The sequence below is a fragment of the Myotis myotis genome, unplaced genomic scaffold (genome assembly GCF_014108235.1).
Source record: "Myotis myotis isolate mMyoMyo1 unplaced genomic scaffold, mMyoMyo1.p scaffold_m19_p_1, whole genome shotgun sequence".
NCBI lineage: Eukaryota > Metazoa > Chordata > Mammalia > Chiroptera > Vespertilionidae > Myotis > Myotis myotis.
In genome coordinates, this window is record NW_023416313.1 from 22,808,925 (window position 1) to 22,834,702 (window position 25,778).

Here is a 25,778-nt window from a genome sequence, read left to right on the forward strand (position 1 = left end):
GAGAGTAGTATGTGTTGAGACATACATAGTTTGGGCTTAACTTGTATCTGAAAAATACTCTGGAGGTACTTGGTGAAGAGCATTAGAAGCTGGAACTTGGCTAGAACACACACTTACATCTGCTGGACATCTATTCTCTGGGCCACCAGATGCCAACATACATCTTCAATGAGCAAATTAGTTCTTGTTTTGTCTGGGATGAGGAGGGACAGATAATTAAATGAAAAAAGGAGTCTTTTTTAGGTTCTCCGGGTTCAGAGATGGTAAGGGCAAAAATAGAGAGTGGCCAAGTTCAAAAGATGTTTATGATTAAATTGACAGGGTTTGGTGATCTTGAAATAAGGAAGGGTGACTGTGGGCAGTTGGGCACAGAGGACTTAGAGGGAGAAGAGACAGCCTCTGGGAAGCTGCCAAAAAAGAAATCAACCCATACAACAACAACAAAAACCAGATAGATGTCCAGATGCGTGACTGGCTAAGGGTTCCAGGTAAAGAGGGAGAGCCCAGGCAAGAGCAAATGTCTAGAACCCTGGAGACCAGGCTGCAACAGCAGCTGTAAGCAGAGGAATCAGCATGTGGTGGATCCTAAATAAATTTCTGAGCTGCCACAAAGGAAAAGACTTAATCTGTTGTCCATGGCCTTAACTTTGCGTGAAGGAGGGGCAGTACTAGTAAGAGGTTCCAAACCAACACGGATCATTTTGGCACCCTTATTTTTAATACAAATTTGGAATTAATCCAGACCCTTCTTGAAGTAGGATAATGGTATTGATTAACAATTCTCCCCCAACAAATGCTCTTCCTATGGGCAGCTCAGACACTTTATAGAGACCTTCATTAATTCTGAAATCATTGAGGAATTATTTAGAAAGTAACTCCTTAAGAACCTAATCGTGCTGCCAAAGTGTTAATGTGCCTTTTCTCAAAGCATTAAGGAGCTAGGCAGATACAAATGGATGCACTATGTATAAAGAGTAAATGATGACATATCTTGTCTCTGATCCATACTTTTTAAAAGAGGTTCCTTTTAGTGTATGACATTCTGTGACTTAATTTTTCCTGTTCCTGACATTCTAGTGTTTTTCAGTTGCCAACATCCGGATTTGCTATCAGTGTGAATCAGGCTTTTTATGTAATGAAGCCAACTTATCTGTCACCCATCATAATTATTCCATTCTGTCTTAAGTACTGTTCCATTTCCAGAGCCAATCATTATCTAATAAAAATGTAAGGGACAATCTGAGTCATTTTTGTAATATTATTAGTAACAGAATGCCTTTCAAATACGTGAATAGGTTCCCTTCACATTCTTAGAGAGGTTCACCGTAACTTGGTAAAACGTATTCATATTCTTCCAGAAACATGGAAAAAAAGCCAGTATTACAATTTATTTACTTATCTCATGAAACCAACTTTCTGAATCCCATGGCTTTATTTCCCAGCATTTCCTTTTCTCTTTCTGGAGGTAATTTCAGGGAAGCATCGCCTGTCAGCTCATTTTTGTCACTGGTGCCTGTGTGGGCTTTCTCATTCACTCATTCCTTAATTGAGAAGGACTTTACTCACTGGGGATGCAGCAGTGAATGAGACAAAAGAAGGTCCTGACTCCCTTTGAGCTCACATTGCAGTGGGGGAGACAGTAAGCAAATAAATACCAACAGTTGTGATGAGTCATGTGCAACGAATTTAAAGAGGGTGATGTGAGAGAGAGTGGTGCTATAGAGAAGGGCTCTCTGAGGAGGTGGCATTCAAGTGGACACTTGAATGACAGGCGATGCCATTATGTGGTCACAGGACTAAGAACTAAGTGTTCCGGGAGGAAGTCACAGCTAGAGCAAAGGCCATGAGTGACAGAATCTGGAACCAAAGGTACGCCAGTCTGGAGTGATATGAACTGGGAAAGTGGTGGGAGATGAGCTCAGGGAGAGGGAGAACAGTCAAGGTAGGGAGTGTGGATTTCATTTCAGGTTCCATGAAGAGCTGCTGGAGAGACATAAATAAGATAGTGTTGTAGTCTGATTGCTCTCTGGGTAATGGCCTGAAGGAGCAAGTATGGAAATAGGGGGAGAGAGTCCAGATGCGAGAAGAGTTTGGCTTGCACCAGAGGTGCAGAGAAGTAGACTGATTCTGGATTTGTTTGGAGATAGATGAAAGACAACTTATTGATGAGTTGGCTGTTGATGGGTGTATTATAAAAAGGGATGCACCCATTAAGAGTAATTCAGTGGTGGGTTTGTTTGTCTCATAAATGTTAGGACTCCAGCATCCCTCAACCATTCTATGAAGTTACCACATTTATCATTTTCAAAGACTGATTCTTTGCACAGTTGCATATTTTCCATGGTTGGAGCAACCTATGACATGACTCTTTAGATTCAAATCCAGATTTTCTAACTTAGTGGTCAGATGACCTCAGGTAAGTCTCTTAACTACTCTATTTTTCTGTTTCCTCTTACAAAAAATAAGGAAGAACAATTTTACCTTTATCATAGGGTTGTTGTCAGAAGCGACTAAGATAATGCACGTAGAAATACTTAGCACACAACTAGACTCTAAGCCAGCCGTGGGCAAACTACGGCACACAGGCCGGATCTGGCCCGCTCGGCTGTTCTATCCGGCCCGCGGAGCCGAAAGAGCGGAGGGTTCTCTTGCTCTCCCCTCCGCTCCTTCACCAGCAGCAGTGTTAACATGGCAACGTCGGGAAACACGGCCACAGCTCCTTCTTCTGAGTCCAGTTTAAGAACCCATTGTGGCCCTTGAGTCAAAAAGTTTGCCCACCCCTGCCTAAGCTCTCAGTAAAGTCAGTAACTACATACTGTATTTCTGTCTTACCTCCTGATTATTGCACATTCAGGTCTCAGTATCTAGTGGTAAGAGTTACAATAAAAAAATTTAAGAAGCAGCCCTAACCAGTTTGGTTCAGTGGACAGAGCATTAGCCTGTGAACTGAAGGGTCCCAGGTTCAATTCCGGTCAAGGGCATGTACCTTAGTTATGGGCATATCCCCAGTAGGGGGTGTGCAGGAGGCAGCTGATTGATGTTTCTCTCTCATCGATGTTTCTAACTCTCTATCCCTCTCCCTTCCTCTCTGTAAAAAAATCAATAAAATATATTTTGAAAATGTAAGAAGCAAATAATTTCTGTTCCTTATTTCATATTCCTGTATGTACTATTTTGACACTTTTAGGAAGAATATCTTAACAATAGTCCTTGTTTAATATAGTCCCAACTTCCACATCTGATTGTGTTTATTTTTATAGTGTTTTTTTGTTTTGTTTTCTTATTTTGGGTTTAAACACCTGTAGCCTTTGAGAGAGAATGTTTGAATACTGTCAGCTTTATTGTGAGGTTAGTGTTTTCATCACTTAAAATGGGCTGAGGGAGGATGGGCGTCTGATCCCAAGATTATCTAAATTATATAAAGTCATAAAAGCTTAAGGCCCTGTTTTGGTAGCTCAGTTAGTTAGTGCGTCATCTTGCTATGCCAAGGTTATGGGTTCAATCCCCAGTCAGGGCACATACAAGCTGCTGCCAGTGGATACATAAATAAGTGGAAGCAACAAATTGATGTTTCTTTCTCTCTCTCTCCCACCCCCTCTCTCTACCTTTCCTTTCTCTCTTTCTAAAATCAAACAAAAATTTTTTAAAAACTTGAATATTCTGCCTCCACCAGTGCCATCACAGCATGCGGGCACTGCGCAAATGTACAGTCCTCAGCTTGGGCCGCCTGCTTTCCGTTGGACTTAGGCCCATGGGGGAGCTGCTGTTGGAAAGACCCCCTTCACTTGGATCACAGGGTAACCCTGGGAGACCTTGCATTGAATCTTCCGTTTCAGTGTAAACACTGGTTCCCGACACCCTGTCAGGCTGCAGCTGCATTGCAGACTCTGGAGATTGGTTATTTACATCTCAAAACAGGCTTCAGAACAGCAGGAAAGTAAGCAGGTCAACACAGCAGATGGCCAAGTTTGCTTGGACTGGTCTGCTTAAGAATAATAAGGAAATTCTTTTAAATTGGTTCCTCAGCTATAAAGGTGGTAGGCAAATGTTTCCTCATTGGGCTGGGATTGAGGTATATTGAGAAAATGGTACTTTTCACATTAACCTCATTTTTCAAAGCTCCATGTCTCATCTTGCACTGAAGGTTGTTGGGCGAGGAACCACCTCTCTGCTGTAAGAATCTTCATGTCGTCTTTGATGTGGAGCATGGTTCAGCCCTGGCTGTGGAATCCCTTTCTGTGCCAAATAGTCACCATGAAGGGCACACACAGTCCGTGGGTCTTCTGGTTTCGGGTTCTCTGTTCCTTCTTTCATTTTTGATGACATGGAAAATAAAAAATATTTTATTTCAAAGCTGTTACATAATGTGGCACCTGTAAAACAATCCCCTCTCTGATATAACAGAAGTCCCTAAATCCAAGGTGGGAGACATTACTCAGTTTAACGCTGGTTGATTGATTGTACAGTTTGTAGAATCTGCTAGTTTGGGGTGTTGGCTCCCACAATTTGCCTTTCCTAATTAAAGTGCTGATTGCATGGATGCTGTCCTAAATTTTGTAAAAGTCATAGTATGTCTAAATACGATAGGACACGGTGATAGAGTCTGGATTTTCTGGAAGTCAGAAACTAGAGTAATCTGTGTGTATGTGTGTGTTCTGAAAGTTATACTTATTGGGGCTAAAACACCTGATAGCCCTGGAATTTTTCCTTCTACCTTATCCAAAGACAGTGGGGCCATGGCTAGGAGCTCCATGTGAGGGTCTACTTGAGCATAAAGAATCATTGGTGGCCTTGGCTGGTGTGGAGCGTCAGCCCATGCACTGAAAGGTCATTGGTTCCATTCCCATATGGAAGGCTGCCAGTTGATGTTTCACTCTCACATCGATGTTTCTCTCTCCCCCTCTCCCTCTCACCCATGTCCTTGGGTGAGGAATTAAAAAAATAAAAAAGATCAACTGTGAATTCTCAGCTCTGCCAGCACACATGGAAGTGAGCAGTGGGGCTCCCATCGTCCTGCGGGCTTCTTGTGGGTGCCTGGTGGGGGGTCTCTGCTCCCCCTGCTCGGTGAAGAGCAGTTCCCCCCCCACACACCCAGTAAAATATCCCATTATTTCACAATGCAGCACCCCAGTTTGATCATACTATTGTTAATGTTTATTTGTAAGCTTTCTTTTTCCCAGAAATATATATATGTGGACATAATTCACTTTCTTTGTGTGTTGTTGTTTTCTTTCTACTACAGACACGGGAGCAGAAAGACAGGCACTAAGAGAAAATGTGTATCCTAAATTGAGAGAATTCTGCAGAGAAAATTATGGATTAGAATTTCAGGTAACTCTGATGTTCTTTTCATTCTTAATTATGTCAGCTAAATAACTAATGTTTGTATTTGTTTCTTGTCACAATGTGGGTGCTAGAAAAGACTAATTTTCAGCCCTGAAAAATGTCATTCCTATAAGTGTGGGTAAAAAGAAACACTGGAGAATCGAGATACAATATTTAGTCATTTCCCGTGTTTTGCCCTTCTGTGCTGTTTCTTGGACCCTGCCTGTTATTGGCTTGTCTTTTTCTTCTAACCACGTTTATGTGCTTTTTGGCAATTTCCACTGTTATGAAAAACGTGAAGGCTGTTGCGCACCTGCCTTTGAGCTCTGATCTCTAAAAATGTTTGGCATCTGAAAATTGGGACCAACTTTCTCACAGGTATTTCCTTTCAACAGTCTAACCAGCCCCTGCCTTCTGTCTTGCCTTCTACATTTCAGGAATTTACAAAAAAAAAAAAAAAGTAACTGCTGAAGTTTATGAAAACGCTGGCAAGAGACAGTAACTGCGCATATCATTGCTAACGTTATGAAAACCCTGGCATTTGTGGACATCATTGATGTGGCCACCGAATAGAAAAGTACTTGAAAACTTGGGTCTCTCTTGGACATCCAAAAATTGAAAAAATAAATGACTCCTGCAACAGATAACATTTAGACAGACTTTTTTCAACCTCATTGACAATGGAAATCTTAATTCTCCTGTGCTAGGTCTTAACTATGTATTTACATTGCTAAGTGAGGAATATGTACTCCAGGATTGTGGTGCGCCACTGTTTGTGGAAGAAGATTTCACCCTTCATTTATTTCCTCCTGGATATATATGTTATCGTTAGACCTCAGGATGCCTTCGGTTATGTTGCATAAAGTAATAGTCTCAGATTACTTCAATTTCAATACATACTAGTAATTCATCAGCCACAGGGCACTGACATACATATTGAGTAGTTACCATTTGCTTGATACTTGTGAACCTAAATTAGATTTATTGTTGTGAGTTTAGCATTACTTTCTTTGAGGAATCTGGTTCTGCTGATAACAGGATCACAACTATAACAAAAATGTTGACCTGTCAAGATTCCTAAAGACTCAGACAACCTTGGGGACTCCGTTACTATTGAGGAAGAAATGTGTGCAAGTATAGTAATCCCATCATTGAGGGAGTTTGGGTTTGTGTCATTTTTGTCAGTAGAGGGAGGAAGTCTTTGAGCTACAGAACACCTTCCATAAAACATGGTATTGATTAGGACTAGCTGAGGAGAAAAATAGAGAAATACATTTTCTAAATCACAGGCAGGCACAGGAGAAGACAGATAACGCCAAAGGAAAAATTGTAGTAAGCAAGATTCATAGGGTAAATGGATAACAAGTATCATTCGAGGCAGGTTCAGTGAATCACTTGATGAGATGCTGGACAGCAGTGCAAACAGCGGTGGGCAGAGCAGAAGCGGAACTGAGCCCCGACTGTCTACACTGAATGACTTAACCTGCCAGTCCTTCAGTTAAGCGTCTAAAATGGAGGAGGTGACAGCTTGTAGATTTCAGGTTCTGTTTAGATTAAAATATGCAAGGTTGCATTGGCTTCCCAGCTTCTAAGCTTAACAGGAGCTCAAATAATATAATAACTGAACATTCTAAGAATATTCATCTTGGTATGGTCTTTTTTGGTAGATTGATTATTGATCTCCATGAAGATATGTTTTCTAGAAAGATGGTTCTCTTTCCAACTGCAACAAAATGTGCCAGAGCTTCAGGAAAAAAAAAAAAAAAACCCAACCAATTTACCCACACAGTAGTCTAGAATTCGTCCTCGGCTGTGCACTGAACCCAGGAGAAATGAATTTCCTCGAGTTACTCAACCATCCCGACCTATTTCATGCACCTTGCCACCTACAATGTTTTTCGATCTGGCTCTTCCCTTGTATCACCTCCCAAGTCTATTTACTCCTAATACTCTTCCTATCTGATCTTAAGTCATGCCCTCTTCTCTTGCCCGCTGCCCTGCAGCTACATGTCCTCCATCTGGTTCCTTGAACACTTCAAGCCCATTCCCACTTACGGATTTTGCCCTTGATGTTCTCTCCCTATAGGAATGGCTCATCTGCTCATCTTCCTATTGTCCTTCAGGTCTCACTGAAATGTCACTGTCCTAATGACCCAATCTAAAGTAACTACTTAGGCATTCTTTTACGTAGTCCTGTTTTAGTTCTTTGCATTGCTTATGTCAATATTGGATGTTTTTCTTATTTACTCATGCATTGGCTTACTTATTGTCTTTCTCCCTTTAGAGTGTAAGTTCCACAAGAACAGGGACTTGTCTGCCTTGTGACACCCATATTCCTGGTCCTAGAATAGTTCCTATATAGAGGAAAACTCCATAAGAATGTGTTGAATGAACGAATGAATACCTGCATGAGAATGTGAATGGAGGAAGCCTCAGCCCCAAATTACTTGCTTATGGAGGACTTCTCTGGTCTCCCGTCCCTCCCAGAATATGCCTTACACTTTTCTCATTGCCCCGCTAAAATCCTATGCATAACTTCCGGCCATTCATCCAGTTCATTCAAGACATATTTGTTGACCCTTGACCACATGGCAGTCAACATTGCAAGTGTTGGAAATACAAGAGCAAACCAATATTGTTAGAAGAGGCAAACAACAAATAAGTTCCAGTGGTAATAGATGCTTTTTTCCCCCAGTCAATATTTCTAAGAAAAGTAAAGCCATTATGATAAGGGGGGTAAGGAATGCCAGAGAAGGACTCAGTAATAAAACTACCTTTGAGCAGAGATCTGTAGATAGCGATAGAGCAAGTCACAGAGACATTAGGGAGGAAGGTGCTGGGTGTAGGCAACAGGGCCTGAGGGGTGAGCATGTTTAGAATATTCTAGGAACAGTAAAGAAGCCAAGCAAAGTGGAGTAAGAGAAATTATTGTAGCAAGTGGCATCAAAGTCAGATCATATGGGACCTTATGGGCCAAGATTAAGGACTTAGAATTTTACTGAGTAAGAAAGAAAAGAGTGACATGATATGACTTACAGTTAAGAGTCACGCAAGCTCTGTGAGGAGCAAGAATGGGGTGGGGAAGAATGGTAGAAGTAGGAAGATGATCGGGTAAGAAATGGCCATGGCATGGACTAGAGCAAGCAGAGGAGATAAAGAGACACCTGGTTAGGTCAACTTTTTCATTACCTGTCTGTAAGATCGGAAAGTTCTCACAGCTGGATGTGTCTTCCTCATCTTGTCCCAATGATTAGTCAAGTATCTGGCACATAATAGGCCATTTAGTTAAATCTTTCTTAAACTAAATGGATAGGATATGGAGTTACATTTTAAGCAAGGCCACAGACTTTTATCAATATGTCTATGTGGCAGTCTGTTTTCTAGTATGTCCTTTTTACTTCCCAACTAAGATACTTAATGAAAATGCTCCAGACTCTCTGGTTACATGAACTTCAATTCTGTGTGTAATAAATATGTAGGCCGACTGCTCGGAGATGGAAACAGCTGAATGGAACGAATTATCAGCCCCACTCAGAGCAGAGAACACACATGGCTTCAGAAGAAGACAAAGCATTTAAATGAAATGTTATTTGACTTACAGTGTTCAGTAAGTGCCCTTACTTTTGCCAACGTGTTTCTTAGAAGTTCACCTTCTCTTTCCATGTCACAGGGCTCTGTCTTTACTCAGGCTTCCTTTTCTGAGCAGCTGAATGACAGTGGCAACCTCTTCTCTATCTTTCCTGTGTTCTGGTCCAGATTGTTCATAGCTGCTCAGATAATCTTCCTTAAACAATAGTGACCAGGTTCCATTCATTGTAAGAGGCATGCTTTTTCCCCATTTTGACATCTCAGAAATCAGGATTCACCTTACAAATAAGTGGTGTGCCATATGTGAAGATGTAATTGGCAGTGCATCTCTTTTTCAGTGGAACATACATTATTGGAGCATCCTACAACTGATATCATAGATTCCATAAATTGCAGCACATTATTTCATGTATAGGGTCTGGAAACTGCCGGGGTTCTTGTCCCAGCATCAAGAAGGGTTCAGGAATCTGGAGAAGGCCGTGCATAAGATTAAATAGGAATCCAGAGACTAATATAGAGTCCAGAAACGAGATATAATTTTGAAAGGCATTTGGGGGTCAGAGGAGCTTAGCTAAATGAGCTAAGTTCTAAGGTCTTAAAGTCTAAGGTCTTAGGTTCTCTTCATCCCCAGGACCCCATGCTTTTTATTAACACAACTTGTCCTGAGGCGAGGCAGAGATATACACTTCAAAGTGTATACAGAAACATGGTCAGAATGGGGGAATTAGCCTGCGGCTGTTCAGGTATTTGGCCAGTAGGAGGCAATAACATGTAGATTAAGATGCCTTTTAGCTGTCTGTTGGCCAAGAATCAATTTAATGTATGCTATTCAGGTTTGGGGAAATGCCTTCAGCCATTCCCAGATGCAGCTCTACTGTCATGCTGGAATTGGCCTCCGGCAGAAACAGCATACATATTTCTGTTAGACTAGGATTTAGATTCCGGGTCCACAAATGACTAGTTCTGTGACACTGGGCAGAGTGCTTGATCTCGGACACATAGTTGACCTCTCTGTAAAATGAATGGAACAGTGTTTGTTTCCCAGGATTGTTATGAGAATTCAATGCAATCACACAAAGTGTCTGGCACATGGAAGGCACTCCACCACAGGCTGGATGGAGACTTGGGCAGGAAACCCATACTCCTTTTAGACTTAATAAAGTAGGTACATTCGCCATGCACATCAGAGTCATAGGTTAAGTTAAATTATGTGAGCCTTATACTAGCTTGACCTTGCTAATATTTACTAAATTGAACAATTAGTCTCACTCTGAAGATTCTTCATTAGTTGTTTCCACCTACCTTTTCTCCATCACTTCTTTCTTCTACCACTGCATCCTTCCTGGTCTAAAAGGAGCCCCGTCTCCTCCTTTGCACACATTTTTCCTCCCAACTGCCTGCCTACTCAGGAATCTCAAAATGCATTTTTGCCTCCTGCGTTGCCAGAACACACCATTGTCTTTATAATTGACAGGATATGTTGTGATGCCCTTGGTCTTTTCTCCACATTGTCAACTAATGTGCCCTTTCCCATTTCCTAGTAATCAAATGTCCGCTTCTTTCTCAAGTGAAATGCATATCCTCTCATTGACCCACACATCATTTCCTTCAGACCAGCTCTGCAATCTGTCTAGCTCACTTTGCGTTTCGGTCCTGTCTATCACAGCCCGAGCAGGTTTTACCAAGTTAATATTACGTGAAAATGTTACATCATCTTTCTCCCATCCATGAGTCAGTTTATACGAAGGGGGAAGGAAAGAGGAATAGAGATGGAAGAAGGGAAGGAAAACCTTATGTCATAATTGACCTTCAGTTGCTCCATTTTAATTGTAAGTAATCACAGCTCACTGCTTCTGCATCATGGAATGGCTCTTCTGGAATTCTCATGCCTGACTTCCCAAGATAGCTTTGTTGTTCTTCTGTTACTTTGTGTGTATAGACACTCTTCTGCCTAATATGTTTCTAAGTGGAGAGCAGTGGCATTGTGGGAAGATTTACTGGAGGAGCTGTGCTTTGCTGAATGTTTAATTCTGCTCACTTGTGGCTGGTTACCCAACACTGGAAACCACCCAATAAGATGAGTCCTTTAATAAACAGAATCCCATTTGCAGGTGACATTTAAGCGTCCCAATTGGGTACAGTCACCATGAAGCTCTTGTCAAATTCTGAACACAGGGTAGCTATTTCTTTCCATTCTCATTTTTTATTTCTTACAGGAGGGAGAGGAGAGCTTTTAACAAGTCTTTGCAGAGTAAAAAGAACACTCATTTTAGAGGTTTACTTTGTCAATAATCTATAAATATAAAAGGCTAATATGCAAAGTGTCCCCTCAGGAGTTTGACCGGGAGACTGGGAGTTCGATAGCTCACTATGATGTGCGCTGACCAGCAGGGGGCGGCACGGAATGAAGGAAGGCCCTGATCAGCCCTGATCACTGGTCAGGCCTAGGGACTCAACCCTGCACAAATATTGTGCGCTGGGCCTATAGTTATTTATAAACCATTGAAAAGTAACTGAAACTGTTTTTTTCTACCTGATCTTTATTTCCTTCCAGCTCCCAGAATTATGATGTTGTGACCTTTCAGCTTCTAAAATCATGTTGCTATGACCTCATCTGCCAACGGGCAGGCCATGTCACATGTGTGGTGGTATTCTGTCTAGAAGTCCCTCTTACCCTGTCTGAAGAACAGTCTCCTATGCATATGCCCTTCAGGCTCCTGTCTTTCTTCCTCACTGATGTCTGTCCTAGTTCCCCAGCAGCAGATGAAGGTGCTTGGTCCAAGGAGCTTTATTCATTTATTCACAGACTTTCTTGAGCCTCTGCTCTGCACCAGGCCGAGTTGTGGGGGTGCGGTGGATACCAGAGTGTTGAAAACAGACATGGTCCCTGCCCTCATGGAGTTTGCAGTCTCACAGAGAGGATGGTCATAAACAACAGTGACCAGGGAAGCACGGAGCCAGTGCTGGGTTTCACTCAGTCACATCCTTTGTCGCAGGCCAGGTGTCCTTCCACTGAAAGAAGCTGGTACCTAGCCGCAGCCTGGCTGAGCTTCCTTTGTGCAGTGAGTTCTCCAGCTTATCATACTCCACACAGGTGCCCTGTGGATTCTGGCTTGTGGCTCCTTCTGTGCCTCCAGCAACTCCTGGTCCCTTCTCTCTGCCTCTGTGTTCATTAAGCCTTCAGAGTCAGGGGTCCTGCCTTAGTTGATGGCTCAGATCTTCCTGACCATCAGTCATTGTTAAAGCTGCCCAGAGGTTAACTCACCCAAGACAGTGAGGAATCAGGTCTGAGCAGTTTGCTTTCTTCATGAGGCTCTGAATGAAGCATCATCCCACCTCATGCTTTGGGACCCTCTTTCCTTCTAGTGATTGTGTATGTCCATTGGGGCCAGCCAGTCCTTCCTGGGCTTGATAAAGGACCTGATTTTCCCAGAAATGTGCATCTTAGTCATGATCCCATATACCTCATGACTAGCAGGTGACCTAAAGTCAGTATTTGCAGTAGTTCTAGTACAAGCGTGGATATGGGTGAGTAGAACTGAAGAGGGTGTGTGTTTTTTCTTATATACCATTAATCTGGGGAAAGACATTCTAACTAGAGTGAGAATTACCATATCTATAAAGCATAACTCACCATGGGCAAACAGTATCTGACAAACCTAGTCTGAAGTTTAAGACTCCTCCCTGTTCACCTTCTCCTGTGAGATTAACATTCTAGTCCTGGAACACAACTGCCTAAGCCAGTGGTCGGCAAACCGCGGCTGGCGAGCCACATGCAGCTCTTTGGCCCCTTGAGTGTGGCTCTTCCACAAAATACCACATGCAGGCACGCACGTACAGTGCAAAGTTGACTTAAAACTTTAAGTAAAGTTTATTAAATTAATTTTAGGGAACGTTGTGGAGTGAAAGAAGATGTAGTGTTGAGGATTCAGAAAGGTATGTTGAGATGGTTTAGACATATAGAGAGGATGAACGAAAGGAGATAGATGAAACAAGTATACAAGATGAGTGTGAATGGGAGAGTTGGAAGGGGTAGACCTCAGCGAACGTACCTCAGTCAGATTGAGGACGTTTTTAGCAAAGGCCAGCTTAGGAGTACCCTAATTAAGTTAATAACAATGTACCTACCTATATAGTTTAAGTTTAAAAAATTTGGCTCTCAAAAGAAATTTCAATCATTGTACTCTTGATATTTGGCCGTGTTGACTAATGAGTTTGCCGACCACTGGCCTAAGCCAACTCAAATGAGTGCTGATTTCTTCTTTGTATTGACCTTGAAAGTCATGTCCATAGCACAAGAATGTTTCTGTCCAAATCTTTCTGAACCTGCTCTGTGTTATTCTGAATATTTTTAGTAGTGGCAGATTAGTCCCTTTAAGAATAGATTTGATTTTTTAAAAGAGCTAAAGGTCTTTTCAGAGCCATCCAATCTAATAAAAGAGAAACATGGTAATTAGCATACGTCCGCTTCCCTTCCCATTGGCTAATCAGCGATATATGCAAATTAACTGCCAGCCAAGATGGCTGCCGGGAGCCAGGAAGCTTGAAACTAACATGAGGCTAGCTTGCTTCAGTGATGGAGGACTCCAACATTCCCCGCCTGCCTTGCCAGCCTCTGAACTTGCAGTTTGAAACATTGTTACAAATATAAAAACTAAACAAAACCCCAGAAACCTGCTTTCAGCCAGCCGGGATCTCAGAGCTGGAGTTGATACAGTGTTTCGATAATAGAACCCAAACAAACCAGATACCTGCTTTCAGCAGCAGAGGCCTCAGAGCTGGGGCCAGAGATAAAGCTGGCCCAGAATAAAAAAAAAAGAAAAAAAGGAGCAGTTGGGAGCTTCAGTCACCCCCAGCCTGAAAACAACCCTCAGCTCCTCACCCAGACTGGCCAGGCACAACAGTGGGGACCCCCACCCTGAAGGGTGTGTGACCAGCTACAAACAGCAATCATCCCCTCACCCAGGCTGGCCAGGCACCCCAGTGGGGACCCCCACCCTGATCCAGGACACTCTTCAGGGCAAACTAGCCAGCCCCACCCATGCACCAGGCCTCTCTCCTATATAGTAAAAGGGTAATATGCCTCCCAGCACCGGGATCAGCGGAGCTGAGAGGCCTCCCGGCACCGGGATCAGTGTGACAGGGGGCAGCACCCAAACCCCCTGATCGCCCTGCGGCTCTGTGTGTGACAGGGGACGGGGCCACAACCTCCCTATCTGCCCTGCTCTGTTCGTGACAGGGGAAGGCGCCCCAACCCCCTGATCAGCCCTGCTCTGTGCCTGATAGGGGGGAGCTCCCCAACCCCCTGATCACCCTGCAGCTCTGTGTGTGACAGGGTGTGGTGCCCCAACCCCCGCCCCCTCACGGGCCCTGCTCTGTGTGTGACGGGGTAGAGCCATAACCTCCCCATCGGCCCTGCCCTGAGTGTGAGAGTGGTGGCACCCCAACCCCCTGATCGGCCCTGCTCTGTGCATGACAGGGGGGAGCTCCCCAACCCCCTGATGGGCCCTGCTCTGTGTGTGACAGGTGGCAGCGCCCCAACCCCCTGATGGGCCCTGCTCTGTGCGTGACAGGGGGAAGCTCACCAACCCCCTGATGGGCCCTGCTCTGTGTGTGACAGGTGGCAGCGCCCTAACCCCCTGATGCGCCCTGCTCTGTGCGTGACAGGGGGTGGCACCGCAACCTCCCCATCAACCCTGCTCTGTGCATGACAGGGGGCGGCGCCCCAATGCCCCAATCGGCCCTGCTCTGAGCCCAACCAGGGGCTGCACCTAGGGATTGGGCCTGCCCTCTGCCACCCAGGAGCAGGACTAAGCCAGCAGGTCATTATCTCCCGAGGGGTCCCAGACTGCGAGAGGGCACAGGCCGGGCTGAGGGACCTCCCCTCCCCCCCGAGTGCCCAAATTTTTGTGCACCGGGCCTTTAGTCTAATATAATAATAGAGGAATATGCAAATTAGCTAGGACGCCGTAACATCATGACCAATCTGCAAGCGGTGGAGAGCTACAGGAGGGTGGAGCAGCAAGCAAGCTGCAAGCGGCAGAGAGATACCAGAGAGAGAGCTGAGGCAGGCAGCAGTGAGCTACTCATGCACAGATTTGTGTGCAGGGCTACTAGTGTCTCATAAATGTAAAGGCCATTAAAGCAGGGGCAATAACATTTGTAATAAAAACAAACTCCGATGATAAAGTGACAGGAGTTTTTTTTTCAATACAAAATGTGATGGCTTCTACAGAGGAAATGCCCTGGGCAGTAGCGGGATCATTGGAATGAGTGTGGAGCTTCCCACTGTAATAACTTGGAGGAACAACCTTCATTTCAGGACTATCCTTGTTCAGACACTAAACCAGTGCTATTGTCTCTATATTTACATTTTTGTTCTCTTCAGTAATGTCATGGGGCATGGGAAAATATTTTGGAAAATATTGAAATGTAAAAGCTCTGAAGAAATAGTGTGAAGCCATTATGAATTCAAATCTGGGTTTGGTTTTGTTTCTCAGTAAAGCATGAGGTTATGATTTGTTTCTGATATTTGCTCTATTGTTTGTTCAGTAATCTTCGTATTTAAATTATTATGTCTGATTTCAAGTGGTTAAAATTTGTTAGGGCTTGTATCTGCTGTTTTTTTGTTTTCAGACCAATTCAGCACATTATCATAAGCATGATAAATGACCTTCCCTAAGAATAGTTTAAAACAAGTTAGATGGTTTTAAGTAAAAAGAGATAAAATCAAATTACTTTCCTGAGCTTTTATACTTAATGATGACATAAGTAAAGGCACATAAAATGTGCTGTCAACAAGTTAGTATTCCAATAAGTAGTAAATTAGATTCCAGTGTCTGTAGTGCCTGGACATTAGGCTAAAAGCTAAACTTAATTTTTTAAGTATATAATAAATCTTGTCTTGTTGGGCACTTTGGGTTCCAGCCACTTTGTGCCAGTTATTGATCATGCGGATATATGGCATGTCGTTTGCCCCAAATGGTATTTTGTGTTGCATAAGTCAGATGTCTCATTTATTTATTTCTTCCCTATCTTCACGGTTGCTTGATTTTTATCTTTTTTCATCATGGTCTGCCCATAAAGACATTTGAGGGGGGGAAAAACACTTTAAAGGAGCAAAGCTGAAAGGAGGAGAATATTTAAACAGAACTCCTGACATGAGGAAATGAATTATGAAGGCTTGGAAGAGGACAGGGCTGACCAAACTCTAGGGAATAACAGGTGCAAAAACTATTACAAAAGACTCCTATTCACAGCAAAATAGTGTGACATTCAGGCTCCTATTTTAAAATATAAGTGAAAGCCTTGTTTCAACTTTTGCCCTGGTCATTTGGTCTACATATAAGTCGTTAGATCTCATTGTCTAGCTCTTAATAGGCCAAGCGCTTGACTTAAACTTACCCTGTTAAGTGACAGACTCAATTCTATGAATAGAGGATGTAAGGCCTGTAAGAAAATCACAATACAAATTAGATGTGCGAAGTGTCACTGAGATATAATTCAGTTCACGTACTACAAAATGTGCCCATTTAAAGCATACAGTTTTTAGCATGTTCGCAGTTGTGTGAGCATTACCCAAATCAATTTTAGAATGTTTTCATCACATTCTAAATCTGATGCCTTTTCACTGTAACTCCCTAATTGCCCTATTCCCTTTCCTCCCGGCTCTGGGCAACCACTTATCTACTTTTCGTTTCTATAGATTTGCATATTCTAGACATTTTATATAATAAAAGGCTAATATGCAAATCAACCAAACAGGGGAATGACGGGTCACTATGACACACACTGACCACCAGGGAACAGACGCTCAATGCAGGGGGAGAACTGCTTAGCCAGAAGCCAGGCTCACAGCTGGCTAGCGCGGCGGCAGTGGTGGGAGCCTCTCCCGTCTCCGCAGCAGTGCTAAGGATGTCCGACTGGTGGCTTAAGCCATCATTGAGAGAGGGCGCAGGCCAGGCTGAGGGACCACCCCCCCACCCCCCACCCCCCGCCGAGTGCATGAATTTCGTGCACTGGGCCTCTATTTTTATATAAATGGAATCATGGGACAGGTGGTCTTTTGTGACTGGCTTCTTGCACTTAGCATAATGTTTTCAAGGCTCCTCCTTGTTGTGGCATTGGGTCAATATTTCATTACTTTTTATTGCCAATATATGTATGAATATACCATTTTATGTCTCCATTGATAACTTGATAGATATTTATATTTTTTCCACTTCTTGGTTATTATAAATAATCCTGCTATGAATATTCAAGTTCAAGTTTTATGTGTACATATGTTTTCATTTCAGTTGGGTATATACCTAGGAGAATTGCTGGATCATGTGGTAACTTTGTTTAGCCATCTGAGGAACTGCCAGACTGTTTTCCAAAGTGGCTGCAACATTGTATAGTCCCACCAGCAGTGTATGAAGGTTCCAATTGCTCCATATCCTCATCAACACTTATGTCTTTGTGGTATAGCCATCCTAGGGGATATGAAGTGTTACCTTTTTGTAGTTTTAATTTGCACTTCCCTGGTGACTAATGATATTGAATATCTTTTAATATGTTTATTGGCAATCTGTATATACTCTGTGAAGAAATGTCCACTCATATTTTTTGTCCATTTTTAATTGGGTTATTTGCCTTATTACTATTGAGTTGTAGGTGTTCCTTATATATTCTAGATACAAATCCACTACCAAATATATGATTTGCAAATATTTTCTTTCACTCTGAGGGTGCTCTTTTGCTTTCTTTATGAGTCCTTTGAAGCACAAAACTTTTTAATTTTGAAGAAATTCAATTTATCTTTTTTGTTTTGATTACTTATACTTTGCTCTCATGTCTAAGAAACCACTGTCAAATCCAAGGTCACAAAGAGATATCCTATATTTAAAAAAAAAAAAAAAACTAGAGTTTTATAGTTTTAACTCTATACTTGTGATTTATTTTGAGTTATATTTTATATATGGAGTGAGGTAGGGGTCAAACTTATTCTTTCCCATGTGGATATCCAGTTGCCCCAGTACCATTTGTTGAAAAAAACTATTCCTCTTTGAATTGTTTTGGCACCTTTGTTGAAATCAGTTGTCCCTGAGTGTGATGATTTATTTCTGAATTCTCAATTTTATTCTATTAGATATCCTAATGCTAGTACTACACTATTTTAATTATTGTAGCTCTATAGTAAGTTTGAAATCTGGAAGTTTGAGTCCTTCAACTTTATTCTTCTTTTACAAAAGATTGTTTTGTCTATTCTGGGTCTCTTGAATTTCCATATGAATTTTGGGATCAGCTTGTCAATTTCTGTAAATAAGTCAACTAAGAGTTTTATAGTGATTGCACTAAGTCTGTAGATAAATATTGTCAACTTAACACATTGTCTCCCAATTCATTGACAAGAGATGTTTTTCAGTTTATTCAGATCTTCTTTGTGTTTTGTAATTTTCAGAGTATAAATTTTACATTTCCTAAATTTATTCCTTTTGTTCTTTCTGATGTGCTTTTAAATGGAATTTAAATTTTTTAATTTCATCTTTGATTGCTCGTTGCTATTGTTTAGAAGTACAACTGATTTTTGTATATTGATCTTATATCCTATAACCTTGTTCAACTCACTAGTTTCAACAGATTTTTAGTGGTTTCCTTAGGATTTTCAATATATAGTTGACCTTTGAACTACATGTGTTTGAACTACGTGAGCACTCTTATACGTGGATTTTTTTTCAATAAATACTATAAATGTATTTTTTCTTCCTTATGATTTTCTTAACATTTTCTTTTCTTTAGCTTTCTTCATTGTAAGGATACAGTACTAGCTTATAAAACACATACATACAAAATGTGTTAATCAGTAATTTGTTATCAGTAAGACTTCTGGTCAACAGTAGGCTATTAGTAGTTAATTTTGGGGGGACTCAAAAGTTATATTCAGATTTTTTTACTGCATAAGGGGCCAGCACCTCTAACTTCCATGTTGTTCAAAGGTTAACTGTGCAAGATCATGTCATCTTTGGATAAAGATAGACCTACTTCTTCCTTTCCTATCTCAATGTATTTTATTTCTTTTTCCTGCCTAAGCCCTAGCTGGAACCTTCAGTACAGTGTTGAATAAAAATCACTGAGAGTAGACATCCTTCTCGTGTTCCTAATCTTAGGGAGAAAGCTTTGTCTTTCTTAATTACAGCATTGTATTAGGTGTAGTCTTTTCATGCATGCCTTTTATTTAGGTTTATGAAATTAATCTCTATTCCCAGTTTGTTAAATGTTTTTATCGTCAAGGAGTGTTGGATTCTATCAGATGTTCCTTTCTGTCTGTTGAGAATGCTCATATGGTTTTTGTCCATTATTCTATTAATATGTAGTATATTATATTAGTTTGATTTTCTGATGGTAAGTCAACCTTGCATTCCTGGGATCAATTCCACCTAGCTGTGTTGTACAGTCCTTTATATATGTTGCTGAATAAGTTTTCTGGTATTTTTGTTGAGGATATTTGTTTTATATTCATAAGAGATATTGCTCTATAGTTTTTTGGTTTATTTGTCTGACTTTGGTATCATAGAATACATTGGAAAGTGTTCTCTTCTAATTTTTGGGAGGCTGTGAAGAATTGGTATTAATTCTTCTTTATATGTTTGGTAAATTTTACCAGCACATCTATATGGAACTAGGCTTTATTTCTTGTACACTTTTTAAAAATTACTATTTAATCTCTTGTTAAAAATGTCTTCACATTTTCAAATTTTTTTTAATATTTTTTATTGATTTTTCTCAGAGAGGAAGGGAGAGAGATAGAGAGTCAGAAACATCGATGAGAGACAAGCATCGATCAGCTGCCTCCTGCACATCTCCCACTGGGGATGTGCCCGCAACCCAGGTACATGCCCTTGACCGGAATCGAACCTGGGACCCTTCAGTCCTCAGGCCGACGCTCTATCCACTGAGCCAAACCGGTTTTGGCAACACATTTTCAATTTTGTCTTGAGTCAATTTATGTAACTTGTGTCTCTCTAGAAATTTGTCAATTTCATTCAGTAACTTCATTCATTGGCATATAATTGTTCATAGTATTATTTAATTTTTTTTCTGTAAAAATAGTAATAGCCTCTCTTTCACTGCTGATTTTAGTAATTTTTGAGAGTCTCCTTGCTCTTTTGTTTGTTTGTTTGTTTTTTTGGGGGGGAGGGCTGTTTTGGTCAACCCAGCTAAAGTTTTGTCTATTTTGTTGATCTCAAAAAACCAACTTTTGGTTTCATTGATTTTCTCTATTGTTTCATTAATTTCCATTGTACTCTATGATTTCTTTCCTTCTGCTTGCTTTAGCTTGTTCTTTTTCTACTGTCTTAAGGTAGAAAGTTAGATTATTGATTTGAAATCTTTTGTAATATAGGTGTTTACAGCTATAAATTTCCCTTTAAGTGCTGCTTTAACTGAATCCCATCGGATTTATTCTTTGATTCATAAGTTAAGATTGTGTTAATTTCCATATACTTGTGAATTTCCCAAATTTCTTTCTGTTATTGACTTCTAACATCCTTGCATTATATTCAGAGAACATTCTTTATATAGTTTAAATCTGTTTAAGTTTATAGGGCCTTGTTTTATGACCTATTTTATGTTCTATCCTGGGGAATGTCTTACATGTATTTGAGAACAACGTGTATGCTGTTGTTGTTGGATACATTGTTTTATAGAAATGTTAGATTATAGTATTATTCCGCTCTTCTTATTTTGTTGATATTCTTTCTAGTTATTATTCCCATTATCGAATGTCAGATATTCAGCTCTCCAACTATGATAGTTGAAATGTCTGTTTCTCCCATCATTTATGTCAGTTTGCGTTTCATGTATATTAATGCTTTATTGTTAGTAGCAAATACATTTATAATTGTTTTATCTTCTGATGGATTGACCCTTTTATCATAAAATAGCCCTTCTCATTCCTATCTCTTTTGTTTGATATTAGTATAGACATGAGGTTTCTTATGGTTGCTGTTTGTGTGGTGTGTCCTTTTCTGCCCTTTTACTTTCAACCTATTTGAAGCTAAGTGTGTCTCCTTTAGATTACATAGAGGTAGGTGTTATTTTTACCTGATCTGCCTTTGACATGATTGTTTAATGCAATCACACTTAATTGGATTATTGGTGTAGTTGGATTTATATTTGCCATTTTACTTTTTTTCTATGATTCATGTCTTTTGTGTTCCTTTGTTCCTCCTTTACTTCTTTGCTTTGTATTAAGTGAATATTTTCTGGTGTAACATTTTAATTCCTTTAATGATTTTTTCACTTATTTTGAATTTTTTTCTTTGTAGTTATTTTATGGCATATACATCTTATCAGAATCTACTTATAATTTATGCTGTTAATTCCAGTGAGCTATAGAAAGATTACTCCTATGTAACCCCATTCCCTTTTGTGCTATTGTTACATATGTGATGTCTATATATATGTTACAGACCCACTGACATACTGTTATAATTATTACTTTATATAATTTTGTCATTAAAAGGTGAGAGAAGAACAGATATATATCATATTAATCTTCATATTTACATATTTACAAATTCATAAATACATTTCTGTTTCTCTTCAATTTGTTCTAAATCAGACCTTTCCTCAGATATATCCAAACAATGTCAGCCAAAAGGCTGGAGACCAGTCTCTACGTGTAGTTGTTAGTTCATGCATGGCACAACTAAGAGTTACCGTTAGCATTGCAGTCAGTGTGTGTTTATTTTGATAGTTTATTGGCAGATGGCCGAAATATCTTATTCTAATTATTTCAGTACATGAATCTCAGTAATTTACAGTTCAGACCAATTAAACTTTATATGATGGTAAAGTATTCCATATCTCTGCCATTCAACATGGTAGTCAGTAGCCACATGTTACTATTGAACATTTGAAGTGCTGAATTTTTAATTAATTTGTATTGAATTTTAAATAGCCACAGCTAAAGGCTCTCATATTGGATAGTGATGGTATAATTTCAGATATACCCTTCCTTAATATTGTGATTAAACCTTCTAAGGTAGATTAAAGGGAAGAACCCAAAATCAGTGCTGATAGTTTCATCCTATCTAATAAAAGAGAAACGTGGCAATTGGCATACGACCGCTACCCTTCCCATTGGCTAATCAGGGCGATATGCAAATTAACTGTCAGCCAAGATGGCGGCCGGCAGCCAGGCAGCTTGAAACTAACATGAGGCTTGCTTGCTTCAGTGACGGAGGACTCCAACGTTCCCCACCTGCCACTGCAGGCCTCTGAGCTGCAAGCAACTATGTAACAAACATAGAAGCTAAACAAAACCCCAGAAACCTGCTGGGCTTCAGCCAGCAGGATCGCAACATTGTAAGCAAAGGCCAGAAACCTACTTTCAGCAGCGGAGGCCTAAGAGTTGGAGCCAAGCTTCAAAGCTAAAGCTGGCCCAGAATAAAAAAAAGAAAAAGAAAAAAAGGAGCAGTTGGGAGCTTCAGTCACCCCCAGCCTGAAAACAGCCCTCAGCTACTCACCCAGACTGGCCAGGCACAACAGTGGGGACCCCCACCCTGAAGGGTGTGTGATCAGCTACAAACAGCCATCATCCCCTCACCCAGGCTGGCCAGGCACCCCAGTGGGGACTCCCACCCTGATCCAGGACACCCTTCAGGGCAAACCAGCCAGCCCCACCCATGCACCAGGCCTCTATCCTATATAGTAAAAGGGTAATATGCCTCCCAGCACCAGGATCAGCAGATCCCCGAGGCCTCCGGCACCGGGATCAGTGTGACAGGGGGCAGCACCCAAACCCCCTGATCGCCCTGCGGCTCTGTGTGTGACAGGGGACGGGGCCACAACCTCCCTATCCACCCTGCTCTGTGCCTGATAGGGGGGAGCTCCCCAACCCCCTGATTGCCCTGCGGCTCTGTGTGTGACAGGGTGCGGCACCCCAACCCCCTCACCCCCACGGGCCCTGCTCTGTGTGTGACGGGGTAGAGCCATAACCTCCCCATCGGCCCTGCCCTGAGTGTGAGAGTGGCGGCGCCCAACCCCCTGATCGGCCCTGCTCTGTGGGTGATAGAGGGCAGCGCCCCAACCCCCTGATGGGCCCTGTTCTGTGCGTGACAGGGGGCAGCACCCCAACCCCCCTGATGGGCCCTGTTCTGTGAGTGACAGGGGGCAGTGCCCCAACCCCCTGATTGGCCCTGCTCTGTGCGTGACAGGGGGTGGCGCCACAACCTCCCCATCAACCCTGCCTTGAGTGTGACAGGGGTCGGTGCCCCAACCCCCCAATCGGCCCTACCCTGAGCGTGACTGAGGGTGGCATCACAACCTCCGGATCGCCCTGCTCTGTGCATGACAAGGGGGGAGTGCCCCAACTCCCCAATCGGCCCTGCTCTGAGCCCAACCAGGGGCTGCACCTAGGGATTGGGCCTGCCCTCTGCCACCTGGGAGCAGGCCTAAGCCAGCAGGTTGTTATCTCCCAAGGGGTCCCAGACTGCGAGAGGGCACAGGCCGGGCTGAAGGAGCCCCCTCCTCCCCGAGTGCACAAATTTTTGTGCACCGGGCCTCTAGTATATTATAAAATTCATGGACAGGGCTGGGGGAATATTTTTTAAAGAAGCTGTTATATGTCTAAAACCTTAAATGCAGATAGATAAAAACACCTGTGTGGGGCCATGGCCTGGGAAGCACACAAAATCCCTGGCCTCTCCTTGGGGTACCGTGGAGGACCCCTGCTCTGTGCGTCCATCTCATTGAACGCCACACAAACAGCCAGTAAGGAGGGGAGGGGTTTTTTCCTGCTGTGTGAAATCAGGAAAGGAAAAGAAGAAATCTTCAAAGCTATGATTGGAAACATTTACCTTATGCCGATAGCAGTTGAGTAAAGGGAGTGAAACCCATACTGCTCTCCATAGCAAATTTTTCAAAGCGTGTACTTGCAAAAGTTTTTACAGACTCTCAGAATCTTCCCTGTAGTCTTTGAAGTAAGGAGATAGAAGCTCCTATTATCCTCACTTCTTAGTAAGGAATACCTTTCATTGCTTCCCAATACATGGTTTTCAGGTATATATTGATGAAAGCAAGGTTGCTTGTAGATAACACAGACATAAACAACATGTCTATCCCCGTGCGATAAACCACAATAATAACAGGTTCTTTTCTTTAAAAAGAAAGAAAGAAAAGAAAAAGAAATGTAGCTGTTTAACTTCAGGTCAGTATATAGTGATGCCCATCGTGGTTTTCCCTTCTCATATTAAAAGACATTCAGCAACATACTTTGTTATTTAATTGTCTCACATAATGTATTACCATATCCCAGCCGCTTTCAAACATTTTTTGAAGTCCTATTCCCATTTCAATATAATGAAAGCCTGCACTGCAAAGCCTCTGACATTTAACATTTCATTTTCTCTGGGCCCACGTCAACAGTGTAATCAGGAACATAAGAAATGATCATGTTCATTCCCAACCCATCATGGGATAAAAAAAAAAAAAAAGGATCTTAAAAATCATTTTCCCTCTCTCAGGGAAAAATGCTGCAAGAAGTTAAAAGTCGTGTTAGCTTAACATTGCGCATGAGAATAAAGCTTGTAGGTAAATACAGTTTCCCCCAGGTGGATTAATGCTGCCTCCTTTGTTGGTCCCCAGGTCATAGATCTGTACTGGGGAGTGGACGAAGAGGAGTGGGACAGCCCCGAGCTCCAGAAGGCCCGCATGAAGCTGCTGGAGGATTGTTTGAAAACTTCTGCAGGTCCATGTTTTGTTGTGGGTATAAAAAAACTAATGCTTTATATGAAATTGTGGATGAATGTGAGAATTCTTGCTGATTGGTGATTCTTAAGGGGCTTTTAAAATGGGGGGGGAAATACTTGCTTTTTCTGTTTCTATTTAAAATTTTCAAGCTGTCTCCTTGCCCTCGACATGTGAGAATGAAACCCTCAGCTTTCCGTAAGAGGTACTGCAAATAAACGGTGAATAATTTGAACTGGGAATGGGAGGGATGACTTGGGCTTGACAAATTTCCACAGTGCCAGTGATCAGCAATAGGGATTACTATATCAGCCCTGCAATAATAATCCCAGATATTCTTATATTGTATAATGTATTTAATCATAGCATCTCTATTTCTCAGCATTAGAATTTCTGGCATTTTATAAGCACAGTGGCTGAAATGTTGTAAAAGTAAACCAAATAGGCTATGTCAGATCTGCCAACAGGAGATGATGTCCTGTAAAAAATGTTGCTTATGCAGAGATTTCCAGCTAGACGTTCACTATAAGCTACAGATTCGAGTGGGACATTATTATTAATTCATCATCATTTTCTGAACAATACCTACTCCTCTGTATAAACACAGGGTAATAAGATCAGAAGGTCAGTCTGTGGCAGGTGACAATGCAGAAACTGTCTAAAGCACCTTATCTTGTATCCAGACAAATCCTACCAGTTGACAGGGAAGTTGCCCCTTGCAACCACAGGAAGTTTTGATTCTGACAGTTGAGGGGCAAAATTACTATTGACTTCTATGAAGGAAATACCAAGTCATGCAATTAAAAGCTTGGTTCAATGTATCAACACAAGTGCTTTTAATATTTATTTGCATATCCATCTGTATTCAGCTCCACAGAGGATCAAGATGACAGAGATACCAGAAACCTGACCAGTTGATTAAGTCCTTACCAGAAATAATAAAGTACATGAAAGTTCTTACAATATTTTTAGTATCAGTAAATGAATAAATTATTCATTTTTCACCAACTACTTACTAAAAGCTACTCTGCACCAGGGGCTGCTCTCGGTGCTGGGGGCATGGTAGGTTGACCTAAATGCTGTAGTCATTTTGTGGGCCAGTTTTATATGACTTAACCTTAGAACCGAACTTA

The 25,778-nt window shown here is 41.7% G+C and overlaps 1 protein-coding gene across 1 annotated transcript in view; it reads left to right on the forward strand.

The window, feature by feature from the left end:
- Positions 1 to 25,778, forward strand: part of NWD2 (NACHT and WD repeat domain containing 2) — a 148,225-nt gene that overhangs the window by 50,521 nt on the left and 71,926 nt on the right. The window contains exons 2-3 of the mRNA XM_036331078.1: positions 5,243 to 5,331; positions 24,544 to 24,660. Of these exons, the coding sequence (XP_036186971.1) occupies positions 5,243 to 5,331; positions 24,544 to 24,660 (206 nt within the window). The remainder of the gene's footprint in view (positions 1 to 5,242; positions 5,332 to 24,543; positions 24,661 to 25,778) is intronic.